This window comes from Festucalex cinctus, chromosome 17 (genome assembly GCF_051991245.1).
Source record: "Festucalex cinctus isolate MCC-2025b chromosome 17, RoL_Fcin_1.0, whole genome shotgun sequence".
In the NCBI taxonomy this organism is placed as follows: domain Eukaryota; kingdom Metazoa; phylum Chordata; class Actinopteri; order Syngnathiformes; family Syngnathidae; genus Festucalex; species Festucalex cinctus.
This window is the reverse complement of record NC_135427.1, coordinates 12,466,826-12,480,854: the sequence shown is the minus strand read 5'-3', so window position 1 is coordinate 12,480,854 and position 14,029 is coordinate 12,466,826. Positions and strand designations below refer to the sequence as shown.

The 14,029-nt window shown below is 42.6% G+C and overlaps 2 protein-coding genes across 2 annotated transcripts; both read left to right on the top strand.

Annotated features, from left to right (window-relative positions):
• The first annotated feature begins 3,584 nt into the window (after positions 1 to 3,584).
• kcng3 (potassium voltage-gated channel, subfamily G, member 3) lies at positions 3,585 to 9,156 on the top strand. Its single transcript, XM_077502322.1, has 2 exons — positions 3,585 to 4,379; positions 6,969 to 9,156. Exons 1-2 carry the CDS (start codon positions 3,748 to 3,750, stop codon positions 7,612 to 7,614), a joined length of 1,278 nt encoding a protein of 425 aa, XP_077358448.1. The 5' UTR covers positions 3,585 to 3,747; the 3' UTR covers positions 7,615 to 9,156.
• A 941-nt stretch (positions 9,157 to 10,097) lies between these two features.
• cox7a2l (cytochrome c oxidase subunit 7A2 like) lies at positions 10,098 to 13,333 on the top strand. The gene is made up of 3 exons (XM_077503616.1): positions 10,098 to 10,265; positions 12,503 to 12,637; positions 12,850 to 13,333. The coding sequence occupies exons 1-3, from the start codon at positions 10,194 to 10,196 to the stop codon at positions 12,988 to 12,990; spliced, it is 348 nt and encodes a 115-aa protein (XP_077359742.1). The 5' UTR covers positions 10,098 to 10,193; the 3' UTR covers positions 12,991 to 13,333.
• The last annotated feature ends 696 nt before the right edge of the window (positions 13,334 to 14,029 follow it).

Below are 14,029 nucleotides of genomic sequence, written 5' to 3'. Positions count from 1 at the left end.
ATGACGAAGAAGGCGCACGCGCACTAACGTAATACGCACGCCATCACAGCAATAATAGTTGTATTTACAACTGTCGTTTTAGATTGAACCCATTGGTGGGTAGTCTTGTAACAACAACAAAAAAGTACCTGAAATTATATTGGAGTAAATAATCTTTTTACATCAAGTGCCACCTATTTGTTTTTGTTTTTTATGTTTTTTGCTTTCCAAATACCACCATCATGACCAATATTACAATATAGTAGACCTGTGTTCATTCAAAAAAAAGAAAAAAAGATTTTTTAATTATTTCAGAAAAGTATATTTCATCATACTTTATAAGCCACTATAACATTTTGGCATAGCTTGAACGTTACCATCGTTTAAATATAGAAATTTAAAAATGAACTGTACTAAAATAATGACTGGATAAAATGCATGGGACATAGATGTAAACAAAAGTTAGAAAACAAACAGGTCTTAAAAATTAAATGCAAATGTATTGTACTGAAAGGTCTGCGATTAGTTGGCAACCAGTCCAGGGTGTCTCCCGCCTACTGCCCAGAGCCAGCTGAGATAGGCGCCAGCAGCCCCCGCGACCCTTGTGAGGAATAAGCGGTCAAGAAAATGGATGGATGGATGTATTGTACTGAAAGGTTAAATATAACTGAACTGTGTAAGTACTTATTATTTGGCGCACCACCAGAGGGAGTCCGTGTACCACTAGTGATCACTAGTACCGCACCTTCAGGATCATCGGGTTTAATTTGTTTGTTTGAAGATTTTTACCCAAGTTAATTTTTTCTATTAGAAGGAAAAGTCACTTTGCAGACTGTTACGTGAGTAACAGTCTTAAACTATCTGACATTTGTTGTATCTGACCCGCGTCCGGGCAAGGGAAACGTGTTTCCATTTTTGTTTTTCGTCATAAGGGGTCTTTTGAGCCGTACTTAGTCTGGCCCCTCACCTAGGACCTGTTTGCCATGGGTGACCCAGCCAGGGGCATAAAGCCCCAGACAATATAGCTGCTATCATTGGGACACACAAACCCCTCCCCGCCACGATAAGGTGCCGGTTCACGTAGGGGAGAATCAAAAATCATTTTCTGATATTAGATGTACTTACTGTATTCGGAGTAAATGTATTTTTAAGAATGGTTTGCTTTTACATCCATTTTATGTGCCACTTAAGTGGCACATAAAATGGATAGATGGACTATCGACGTATTGTGAGGACTTTTCTCCCATTTGTGCTCCGCAGTTCAGGCATTTTGTCAATGAACAATTTATTGTGATTTTATTTTATAGTAGCCTAAAGTCATGAAAAAGCTTAGGGGAAACGAAAGTATTCGTTTTATTGAGTAAAAGTTGCTAGAAATAAATAACACAAAGTGAAATTGTACTGGAAGCAACAAAGTAAAAATATTTAGTTATTATACTTAGTAGATTGTTCAATTATGTGTACGTTATTTCATTAATTATTTTTCTGATGGATATTTTTCCAATTGTATTTGGCATAGCCTAAAATAGAGGTTAAAAAAGGTAGACTCTGAAATGTACTTGAGTTCTTTTGAGTAAAAAATTCAAATGACATCCATGTCACACAGCTTTTAAGTGACTTACTCTCTTTCAAGGCAATGTCATATAGAATTGGGCTGAGATGTCCTTGAAAGAAACTAGCTGTTTGAAAAGAAGAGATTCGGGACACAATGGACACATTTGCACAACAGACATTAGACACATACTGTAGTCTGATCATCAAGGCAAGCCAAAACAAAGCTCCAGAAAGAGAAAATCTTTCATGGCAAGCGGAACCAATTAATTTTCTTTTTGTGCTGATTTTGGAACTGATACTGCATGTTCATATGTAGTTAGTTGTCATGGTGTTAGGTGAATGCACACGGTTTCTGATGTTACCAATCTGCAAACATCAAGCACCCATGTCTGAAAATGTCTCGCATCTTTGCTGAGATAAGGATCAGCCAGGAGAAGGCGTAGAGACGGACGTTTGCGTGACAAATCTAATTTATTGGAATGAACTTTGATGTCAAAGAGTATCAGATTTGAACAAGTGTGACAAAAACATCACAAACCAAGGAAGAGAGCATGTTTCACCACCAGACAAGTGAACAACCAGTACACAGGACGATTGTTCACCAGCCGCACCTGGCAACAATGGCCCCCAGGGGACACAACCACCATATGCAAAGAATGATGTGTCATATGACAATAATAACTTGGACATTGCATTTATTTTCTTAACTCTGATGTGAGTTGAGAACTTGCAAGTTGTATCCTCAGCATGACTTACTGAGACCACTGAAATGTTTACACTTAAAAGGAAAGTTGGACAAAAGGCCAGCGAGATGTGTGACATTCCAACGAGTAATTTAAAGCTTTCATGTCTTCATCTGGAGTAAAACAGCCTGCATATGCACAAGAAAGGCTGTTACTTATCTCTTTGAGGTTAGCATTTGGCATTTGGAGTCTTCACACATAGGTTTGACTCCTGCAGAAAAGTTGGCGCCTGAATTTTTTTAATTAGTGTCAACATATGCAACAGGCAACATATTTGTGCCATACAGGTAGCCAGTCCCTGATGTGAGAAGTGGAGAAAATAACAACATATTTAAAAAGGGGAAATCAACCCAATTTTTTAAAATGCAGCCCCACTAATCTAAATGTGGTATTCTGGTTAATATTGCGGTAATGGAATATGAGTTAAGCAGCAAAATCCGGCCGTTTTTATCCATCACAAGGGGCGGCCATTTTGCCACTTGCTGCATCAAGGTTGCTCAGGTCTCAGGGAACAACCAATCACAGCGCAGCTTCAGAAAACATGTGAGCTCTGATTGGTTGTTGCCTGAGCCAACTGTGATGTCATCTTCAGTTGACAGCAAGTAGCAAAATGGCCGCCCCCTGAGATGGTTAAAAAAACCCAGCTGGATTTTGCTTCATCACTCATGTTCCAAAAATGTAACATGAATCCAAATGTCATTTAGAATAGTGAGGTCACATAAAGCTTATTATTGTCAAGAAATGTTAATGGTTGACTTCCACTTTAAGGGACACGCAATTTCGGAAAACTGCAGTAATGTGGCTAGAATAAAATCTTTCCCAACCAAAAGTAAGTTCTATCAGCACTAGACTTAGACTTAGACTTGACTTTATTGATCCAACTAACCCATCACTGCTCGACGATTTATCTAGAGCTTCTCTATAAGAAAATTATATACAACAACTAACAGGAGATTAAAACTAAATTCATGTGTGTGCTCCGGAAAGCATTGATGCAAAAAAAACAAAAAACCAAACAAAACAAAAAATCAGACACAAAATGTTTGTTGTTGTTGTTGTTGTTTTTTGGCTGAGGATGCTGGAACAGATTAGATTAATGGCCATTCATTTCGACAGGGAAAGATGATTTGAGATACAAACTGTTTTTTTTTTATGAGCGTGATCAGAGAAACAATGAAGCTCGCACGCCACTTTTTCAGTGACGGGATTGGCTCTCTCCGCTTCTGGGTGGAGAAGCGAGAGGAGAGCGAGAGAGGGAGTCCTCTCCGGGGTTGCGTTGAGAGGAGGGCAGAACAGGAGGGAGCAACAACACCGATCGACCGACTTCACTTCAACTCCACTTGGATCTCAGCCAACCACGCCCCAGGGGGGGCAGGGCAGCATCAACACGAGGGAGGCTCGCCCGACCCGCCAGGTGTCACAGCTTCCGCCATGGAAGCAGCCAATTAGTCTCCGAAGGAAGGAGGGAGCCATGAAGTTCGGGAAGAGCATCTGCGTGCTGAACGTCGGGGGCACCCGCTACGCCTTCACCCGCGACGTGATCCGGGATTTCCCCCTGAGGCGCGTCAGCCGCCTCCACGCGTGCGCCACCGAGAAGGAAGTCCTGGAGCTGTGCGACGACTACGACCGCGAGCGCAACGAGTTCTTCTTCGACCGCCACGCGCAGGCTTTCGTCTTCATCATGCTCTACGTGCGCTCCGGGAAACTGCGATTCGTCCCCGGCGTGTGCGAGCTGTCCTTCTACGCCGAGATGCTCTACTGGGGGTTGGAGAGCGCGCACTTGGACTCCTGCTGCCAGAAGCGGCTGGACGAGCGGCTGTCCGAGATCGGGCTCTCTGAGGTCGGGCTCTCCCAGCAGGGGGACGCGAGGGAGGAGAGCCAGAGTCCGGTGCAGGGAGAACCGGTGGCGGTGATGGAGCTCACCCGGCGAGCCAAGTGGTTGGAGCGGGCGCGCAGGGCGTTCGAGGAGCCCAACTCGTCGCTTGGGGCGCAGCTGCTTGCCACCGTCTCCGTCGTATTTGTCATCGTGTCCATGGTCATGTTGTGTGCCAGCACGCTGCCCGATTGGGACACTGCCAAGAGGAACACGGTGGAGGAGCACAGGTAATTATAGCAGCCCTCAATTTCTACCAATAGATGAGAAAACGTGTCGTAATTCCCAACCTCATGCCAAGGTAGCCTATATATTTAAAGAAAAGTGGCACAAAAAGTCGTCTCATGTTATAGTCACACACAAAAAAACATTATTCTACAATAGCAACAGATGAATAATGAACAAGTGCTCTTCTATGTGTTCATCATAAAAGAGGCTGAGGTTTTATTCTCAAAACTTCTTAATAGTATTGCACGTCACTGTGACATAATGCACAGTTTAAAAATTAACACTGCACTGAAGATAAAAAAATAATAATAATAATACTAAAATAATGATTCAGTGAGATGTAATGCTCATAAATGTGTTTTAAGTACCAAATAAAAATGGTGATAACAGTTTTAAAAGGTTAATGTACCGAAAAGTTAAATACAACTGAACTCTATTCAGGCAGTGATTCTCTTGTGAACCACTAGAGGGAGCCCATGTCCCACTTGATTCGAAAAAATCTGACAAAAGCCATACATTGAACAAAAAGTCATCCATTTGGGTTTCAAGTTGCTTTTTTGGGCGAATTCCAGGGCTCGTAACTTGGACAAACACTGAGCAGGGAGTTTGACGACTTTATGCAATGTTAGAAATCGTCTCTTATAGACACTTTCATCTGTGGGTGTCATAAACATGGAAGTGTATTTGCTGTGCATTAATGCCGTAAAGTGTGGTAAATATTAACCCTGAACATAAACAAACACTGATTATATTAGACGATGTGACTTCAATCAATAAACTAGACAAGCTCAAATACACGGAAGGCATTCGCTCTCCATTGGGCTCCAGTTCGTATGTCCAAACTTTGTCCTACAGAAAAATACAGGAAAAATCAAAGGATGTGAGTGCTATTAACATGCTTCATCTTTAATTTTACACACTACAAATAATTATCAATGTAGATAAAGATATTCAAAACAATTACAAATTGATTGTATACAGTTTATATTTTACTAAATAGCAGCTCAGTGATGAAGCAAAAGAATGAAAGATTGTACTGACTGGCAGTATAATCACATCCCCACATCCACAAAACAAAAGCAATCTGTACTAAGCTGCCCTTGACACGGACCAGAAAGTGGATTTCATTTCTCAGCCGCATCTTACCGAACAATTTGACTGGTAGAGAACAAGCAAGTCAAGGATGAGAATGTATTTCTTCTTCTTGTCTTCTCGTTACACATTCTAGAGCGTAAGCACACACCAATGTCAATTGTTAATGTCTCTGTCATCTAAATTTGACACACCATAGGAAGAATGTTGTTGACAGACAACCCAGCCCATGACTAAAAAATTGGCAAATATATAAAATGAGCTTTCGTAATTGTGAATTTTTTTCACTATGACCTGAAAAAAAGGAACGCTACTTTGACTGTTTTTCTAATGTCACCACAAAACTACGTTTGTGCCGCAAAAATATATCCAAAATTGTGTCTTTTCCACACCGCAACAACGAGGCACTCTCTCACTATCTCAACACCCCGGTCAACACGCTGGTTGAGAAGTCGGACTTAAAAAAAAAATTCCCTCCTCTCTCTTCCGTCTGTCTTTCTGTAAGGCGCGCACACTCATGGCGAGAACGAGGCACTCTAAAAGCTGCCATGTCAGCAGACTACCCGTAGGGCCGATACATTTTTGTGGTGTATAGCATAGCTTGATAGCTACCTGCATGTCCACCGGGTCGTTGTAGCTTTATCATGCAGCGACAACGAGGCACTCTAAAGCAGCCTTGCCAGCTCGAAGTCCATTCGCTGATTGACAAGTTTGACGTGGGGGGGTGGGGAATGTGAAAAAACGACTTAGGCAATTATCCATCCATCCATCCATCCATCCATCCATCCATCCATTTTCTTGACCGCTTATTCCTCACAAGGGTCGCGGGGGGTGCTGGAGCACCAGCCAATCGCAGGGCATAATTTATTTATTTATTATTTAATTTAAATAATTGCCTAAGTAACCAGTCCAGGGTGTACCCCACCTACTGCCCAAAGCCAGGTGAGATAGGCTCCAGCACCCCCCACGACCCTTGTGAGGAATAAGCGGTCAAGAAAATGGATGGATGGATAATTCCCTAAGTCATTTTTTCACATTTTTCAGGAAACGCAGAAAAATGTAATCATTTGCATAACGAGATGATTTAGGCAAAAAATAATAATTTTTGCAAAAAAATGACTCAGGCAATTATTTTAAGAGGCTGGCGATACGCTCGGGCCTTCATGCGATAAAACATCACCGTGTATTTTGAACATGCTGATGGTGGATGCATTTCTTGTGTGACTCCGTAATGCCGTTTGGACTAATTGTGTTTTGGCGTAATTCACTTGTAATTGCCTTTCTAATCAATGGAGTAATTGCGTGGCAGGGAACATGTCACCCTTCACCGCCCCCCTTTCCGTACCCCCTTGACTCCCGCCGGGCTCAAATCCCGGCAATTTTCGTGATCTTCATCTCAGCGTCACGCCGGTCCGCTTCCTGCTATGGCATAATTAGCCGGCAGACTGATTGTCTCAACGGCCGTTGAGGATAATGCGTCTCTCATTTCCTGTGGACAGGATCGTGGAGGCCGTGTGCATCGGCTGGTTCACGGCCGAGTGCATCCTGCGCTTCCTGCTGGCGCGCAACAAGTGGGACTTCCTCCGGCGGCCGCTCAACATCATCGACGTGGCGGCCATCACGCCTTACTACGTCACCATGGCGATGGCCCGGGCGGGGATGCCGGGCGCCGGGCTGGGGGTGGCCGGCGTGTTCCTGCGCATGCTGCGCATGATGCGCGTGTTCTGGCTCATGAAGCTGGCCCGCCACTTCCTGGGCCTGCAGACGCTGGGCCTGACGCTGCGCCGCTGCTACCGGGAGATGGTGATGCTGATGGTGTTTGTCTGCGTCGCCATGGCGATCTACAGCGCCCTGGCGCAGCTGCTGGAGCACGGCTTGGATTTGGGCGCGCGCAACCAGGACTACGCCAGCATCCCCGCTGCCGCCTGGTGGGTCATCATCTCCATGACCACGGTGGGCTACGGGGACGTGTACCCCATCACCATCGGGGGGCGGGTGCTCGGGGGCATGTGCGTGGTGAGCGGCATCGTCCTCCTGGCGCTGCCCATAACGTTCATCTACCACAGTTTTGTGCAGTGCTACCACGAGCTCAGACTGCGCTCGGCCAGGTACGCTCGCAGCCTCTCGGCGGAGATGCTGCAGTGAATGTTTTCGGGACGCCTTACACAGTAGAAATCAAGTGGATGAAAGTTTACGGCATGCTCAGTTCCTCACATAGGCAGATTCGCGTTTAGAAATTACACGTCCTGTAATGAATGGGATTGCTCCTTTTTCTACTTATTTACGGTGACCACCCTTGCACAATAGAAATAAAAAGAAGCACTAGAAGTAATGCACATTGCCAGCCATTTTAATTGGTCTTTCAACACCCGCAGAATATTCATCGAACTGGACGAATGATTCATTTTCTTAATGAAAGTAACACCTGTTATAACCGCTTAAGCGTTACACAAACATTGACATCAGCAAGGATGAGATGAAAATATTTTCAGAATTCTAATTTAATCATTGTAAATATAAATTTAAAAGATTCTGAATTGTCTTAAAGTGCAACAAGTCAGGTCTTTCATAAATGTAGGAAAATACTTTGAAATTCATGTGAACAGTATGGTAAATTTCAAGAAAACAGTAAGATACAAAAAAAAAAGTCCTTTAAAATTCTATTCTCTTAAGATTTTATGGGAAAAAGAGATAATTAAATAATCGATTCACGGTTTTATGAATTGATATGTGTGTGTCTAAACTTTACTTCCAACGTGTTGGCATTTCTAAGCCCCTATTATTGACCCGGCAAGTCAAAAGCCACGCCCTAAACTTTAGCTTATACTCAAAAGCTGTGCCGATCTCAAATTCAAGACGATCCACGGCTATCTGTTCGCCATCTCAGTTGTTTACAAACCTGACGTTGGGAAAACGTACTTGACGGATATATACGTCTGTGGCAGGAAACAGTTGGATTGCAGTTGAAATAACTGCGGGACGATAAATCGAAATCTTGTGAACGTCTGTTGTCAAATTGCCTCCTATAGCGCGAGCGTGCCCCCTCAAAAGCACACAAATCATTATTTATTCAAGACCAGACCAATCTGGCTGTCCCTGCGGATGGTTGTTTACACTGTGTTGCCATGACTACAATATGTGCATGTGTGTGTGTTGTGGCCTTCAGCCATTCACTTTGTCAGGGGCGGTGCACAAGAGTGATGTCTGACCTAGATGCATTTAGCATGTATGGAGGCGAGGACGGAGGGAGGCCGTGCGCGCAAATAGGACACACACACCATCATTGCAACACAAGCGGGAGGGAAAAATGACATCACATGCACGCCGACGAAGGCTGTGACGTTCCATGAATCACACTGGCTGCTTAATGAAGAGCATCACATGTTCCCAAACAAAACAATCCGACACCTCACGCCGCACACACGCAGACTCCCGCCAACCCGCCCTGTCGCCGTCAATCAAAGATCAGGCTGGAGTTCATCTCTTTGTATTTAAGTGTCAATTTTTCATCTCTTTTTTTTTTTTTTTTTTTTTTCATGTCTTCCCACATCGATATTCTTTTCGTCTCGGTCTTGTGCTTTTCAAGTAGGATAAATGTGAGTGAAGAGTATAATCATTACTGCATTTTGGTATTGACGGAACAGTTATTAGCCTGGCGAAAAACACTTTTTTCGACATGTGTGATGTATTCAGTGGTTTTGTAAGAATAAAAGCAAATGCTGAAAATCGTGCTGTGTGTACTCCACTCATTGCAATTTGCACCTTCGAGAGCTGAAATTGGAAGTAAACAAATCAATGCAGCTGTCATTTTACCACAAAACTTTCAGGACGATCATAAGCACGGACCTACATTTGCAAGCTAAATTCTAATAATTTATTCCCATCAGTTCTCTTCATTCTGTAGAATTTATTTTTTGCTGTTTCTACCACATGTTGGTGTTAGATTTTTCAAATGTTCAAATTTCAGCCTCCGTGTTGCCGTGACAACATCAGCATTTTTCTGTACTCTGACTGGTGAGTCAAAGCAAAATTTCGACTAGCAAAACAATCTCTGCACATATTAATGCATTTATAAGTGGTATCTTTGCATGTTAGTCATGTTAGTCGATAAATATTAATTCTGAACTGCTCCGGATGATGTATATGGCACAGTTGCATGCTATTATATTGTTTTTTTTTGTACTGAGAGCTTCTGTATTTATTTGTGACCTGAGAGTAAGGGTGTTAAGAGATTGAATAAAGTGGATTATTTTTCAAAGGACAACAAACTATTGTATGCACAGACAGACAGTGGACAGCATTTCCTTCAAAACTTCAGTTGTAAATCTAAATTTATTTATTTCATTGTTTTTTTTGTTTGTTTGTTTTTTAATATTTGTTGCATGTACATATATGTAAGGCAACTCGGTGACAATCGATTTATTTAGTACTATGTTTTGTTGAGCAACATTATAGACATTTTTTATTGCTAGAAGGCGATTATTTGTCAAAGAACTACGCTATTAATATTTTTACTTGCGTTTTACTTGAAAACAAATTCTAAATTGTTTATCTTTATTTTTATTTCTTTTCCGGCGACTATGTTGGCCCTCCAATGAGAAAGACAGGGCGGAGTCATCTGACCATGACGTCACTTTCCCTCGACACTGGAACCAGGAAGCTCTTTTCGCCGGGTGGTTTTGTTGTGACCAGCGTGTCCGCGCGTCGTTTTCCCACGAAGAAAAATGTACTACAAATTCAGCGGTATCACACAGAAGCTGGCGGGGTCTTCTTCGTCGACGGCCTACGTCCCCCAGGTGAACTTTCAAGTCGGCGCACGACTCAAAAGAAGGACGTTCGTGGTTGGCGGTGACCTTCATGACGCCGTGCTCGCTTGCGTCCGTGTCTGCGTGAAATGCAACTTTTTTGGCGACCATCCACGTTCTGTAATAGCTTAAAACCGAATCTATATTATTTTTTATTACAATGTACCTTGAATTGGGGTGAAATAGCATCATTTTTACGTTTCACCCCTGGACGACGTATTGCTTACTGAATCTCCCTGATATGGGTTGAAATTAGCCTGTAAGGTTGCATAATAACACAATAAGCATTGTAAGTTGATTTCTTTAAAGCATTTCTGTATTGACAAAAGCCCTCTGTTTAACCTTTCACGTCCACCTTTTGTTGCTAAAGGTTATCGCTCACCAACTGGCTTTTTATGCAATTTCAAATTCAATACCTAGCAGATGTGTCCTTGTCATGTGTGACCTTTTGATAAAGCCTCCTTACCTTTTCATCATACCCGTTATTACATGATTGTGACGGTACTCAATTTCGCGGTACCATTTAAAGTATTGTATATAAATTGGAATTTGAGCATGAATGCCAGAAGGCGCTTTTGCCAAGCCAAAATGCCAAATGAAGAGTTCAGTACCATACAATGCATAATAAATAATAAAGTATCCGACTTTTTAGTGGGCTCCGGACTCTTTTGAGAGTTTTTGGGGTACCGTGGCTTATATACAAAGTGTGCTTATGAAGAGTCACTTGTAGTATTGTCAAGTCCGCAGGTGGTCAAAGACGCAATATTGTACAAAAGATATGAAAGCAATCACTTAATAATCACATTCATACACGAGCTGCCGATGCCCACAACTCACGCTAACTCTACACTCACTTCATGGACATCCACGTCACTCACCAGGCCAAGCCTTACCTTTTAAAACCATAAACATTCAAAGTCACAGACCAGACACTACAGTAGAGCGTGAGGAAGGCATCCCACTTTGTTAAAAATAATAATAATGATAATAATAATAGCTGCACATCACATGCATGTTATTCTTTTTAATCATGCAAAATTATTTTTTATCCAGCTAATACAATGGGCTAATTGTTACAATACTTAATTTTAGAAAATTAATAAGACCGCCTGTAATTTACATATCTAATTGTTTTGACTACTGGCTAAATTAGATTTTACACGTTATATTTGAATTTAATTTTAGTTGTTGCTCGACACAACAAACCTTTTAGTTCGAGGAACTACACCCACCGAGGCGTAAAACCAGGACTTGAGGTGGGAAATGGGGGATCCAGATTCTGCAGGTTAGCTGGAGGTCTGCGCGTCGTGACGCCTGTGAAGTTGTTGCATCAGTTAGCACCTTCATCTTGGCTCCCTCGCACACTATAATTATCACCTTTGCAGGCAGGCCATGTGACAACTTCATTATTTCAGGAACACAAATGCCGGCGCTTGGCTAGAAAAACTCTTTTTACCATGTGGCCTCAATTCCATAGTGGCAAGATGGATGCTCATATGTTTTTCTAGTTTATTGTTCTAAATATGAAACAGATGTGCTGCTGCTAGTGTATTTTTATTTAAGTAACCCCCTCCTGAAATGCCAATTTTAAATCATCATTCATCACGCTTGCATGTTTATATGCCACTTTTAATTCCCCTGCTTATGCGCCATCTGCTAGCGTAATCCGGTCACCTCCCCAGGCTGGAGCGATTCACTTAAATTTCAGTGTCAACGGCTTAAAAAAGTTTTGTTTGTTTTTTTAGCTCCTCTCTCATCTGCTTTTTCATAGTCGTGTGTGGAAGGCACCACAGCAGAATGAAGTGCTTGAAGTCAATTGGTAGATTTGTGGGCTTCAGATAGAGTGCTTCGGGCGTAACAGTGTTAACACCGGAGCCTCTCACTGATGCACACATCTCATTATCTGAATGCGTAAAGCCGCAACGGCTGTGTGAATGCACTTAAACGAGCCCTAAATTGACGTCGAAGTGCGTTCGGGCTCGCATTGCCAGCCTCACGAGACCAAACCTCATCTGTGGCGTTTGCAATGCGAGCCCGAGGGCACTTTGACCCCAATTTCAGTCGACAGCAGAGGGCGGTTTAAGACTTAAATGAGGTGGATGAAAAAGGATGGATGAATTCTATTTCCCCAAATGCAATATTTATTAGTATACCGTGTTTAGTACTGTCCAAGCTGCAACACGTGCACACTCGATATAAGACTTACTGCATGTTCATTCTTTGCGCAGGGATTGAAGCCAGCTGTACCGACCGAATCGCCATCCATGACCTTTGCCGTGCCCACCAAAGTGGTGTCAGATACGCCGTCTAGGGTGGAGTATATGTTGCCCAACAGGGTGCCCCACTTTCAGAAGCTATTCCAGGTAATCGTGTTCTCAACAAAGCAACACATTTCAGTACAGTTTTGCCTTCCCTCGCCAATCAATCACAAGCGCACCACCGAGGGCGAACGGCGCAGTCAATAACACAAGAGTAATTAGAGTATCGATGTTTCGCTCTAAATGCAACAACTTTCTTTTATTCGAGCCAAGAAACTTTTTTTTGGTTTTGTTTTGTTTTTCATGTCATCTGTTAGAAGCCGGACGGTGTCCCCGTCCACCTGAAGCGCGGCCTCCCCGACCTGCTGCTGTACCGCACCACCATGGCGCTGACCATAGGGGGCACTATCTACTGCCTGGTGGCGCTCTACATGGCCGCCCAGCCCAGGAAAAACTGACCACCGTCATCGTAACTAATCCTCACTTGACACTTTTTTTTTTTTTTGCCATGTTTCCACCCAGCTGCCCGGTTCAGTGCGGTTTTGAGTTAGTATGATGGCCAACAACAACGTTACTTGGCAGACTGCCAAAAATCAAAGCGTACCAAAGTGTGCCCAACTGGGTGGAAAACGGGGCTTTTGACTTTTTGCCACTCAAAATGTCAACCCAACGATGAGCCTCCATTTTCCTGTCTGTGGTGCACCTGGGAAATCTCAAAAATAATCTCGCACAAACAACAATGTCAAATTTTCTTTTATATAAAAAAATATATTTAATTGAATAAATTTTAAAACAAGTAAATGTCATTGTTGTTCCTCACATCTGTCTCATATGTCTGATTCCTATTTAGGCTTGTCTTTTAAAGTGAAACCTTTTGGAATTGGCCAAAAACGGACATTTAACTAGTACTTGCAGGCGGCAAGAGCTCAGATGGCTCCAATAGTAAACATAAACACGTGTGATTTGTTAATTACTTTTCTGCAACCTGGACCCTTTTGTTTTCAAATATGATCAAAAGATGGATTGGATTCATATTTGGTAGCAATCTGAAGAACTAAAAGTGGCGCCAGTTCAGGTGTAACCCCTCAAAGCCCCCCCAAAATATCATCATTAAACCAAAATGACAGACAATGTGGATTTAACTGTACAGCATATTTGATTTTTTTGCATTTCCTGTTATGATGGACACTGGATGCTAAAATAATAATAATTCCTAAGTTTGACTCACTCTCTCTCGCGCATCGACAAGCTTAAAGCAGGCACTTGGCTATGATGTTTGTATTGATCTTCTGGCAAGGTCATGCGATGCAGCTTTTGAACAACAGGTGGTCTCTGCTGAATTAACTTAGCAGCTTAGCCCTAATGTCACTTCGTGTTTATTTACTTGATTGTAATTTCCTCCGCTGGCGGTGAATACATTTGAGCTAACGCCAGCCAGCTGAAAGTAAAGCGGTACGTGCCCAAACTTATGTCTTATTGATTAAGATTAGTTGTACA

Coding starts and splice junctions, on each gene's coding strand:
- cox7a2l (XM_077503616.1), top strand. CDS start 10,194: ATGTACTACAAATTCAGCGGTATCACACAGAAGCTGGCGGGGTCTTCT. Junction 10,266..12,502: donor CGACGGCCTACGTCCCCCAG/GTGAACTTTCAA, acceptor TTCTTTGCGCAG/GGATTGAAGCCAGCTGTACC. Junction 12,638..12,849: donor ACTTTCAGAAGCTATTCCAG/GTAATCGTGTTC, acceptor GTCATCTGTTAG/AAGCCGGACGGTGTCCCCGT.
- kcng3 (XM_077502322.1), top strand. CDS start 3,748: ATGAAGTTCGGGAAGAGCATCTGCGTGCTGAACGTCGGGGGCACCCGC. Junction 4,380..6,968: donor AACACGGTGGAGGAGCACAG/GTAATTATAGCA, acceptor TCCTGTGGACAG/GATCGTGGAGGCCGTGTGCA.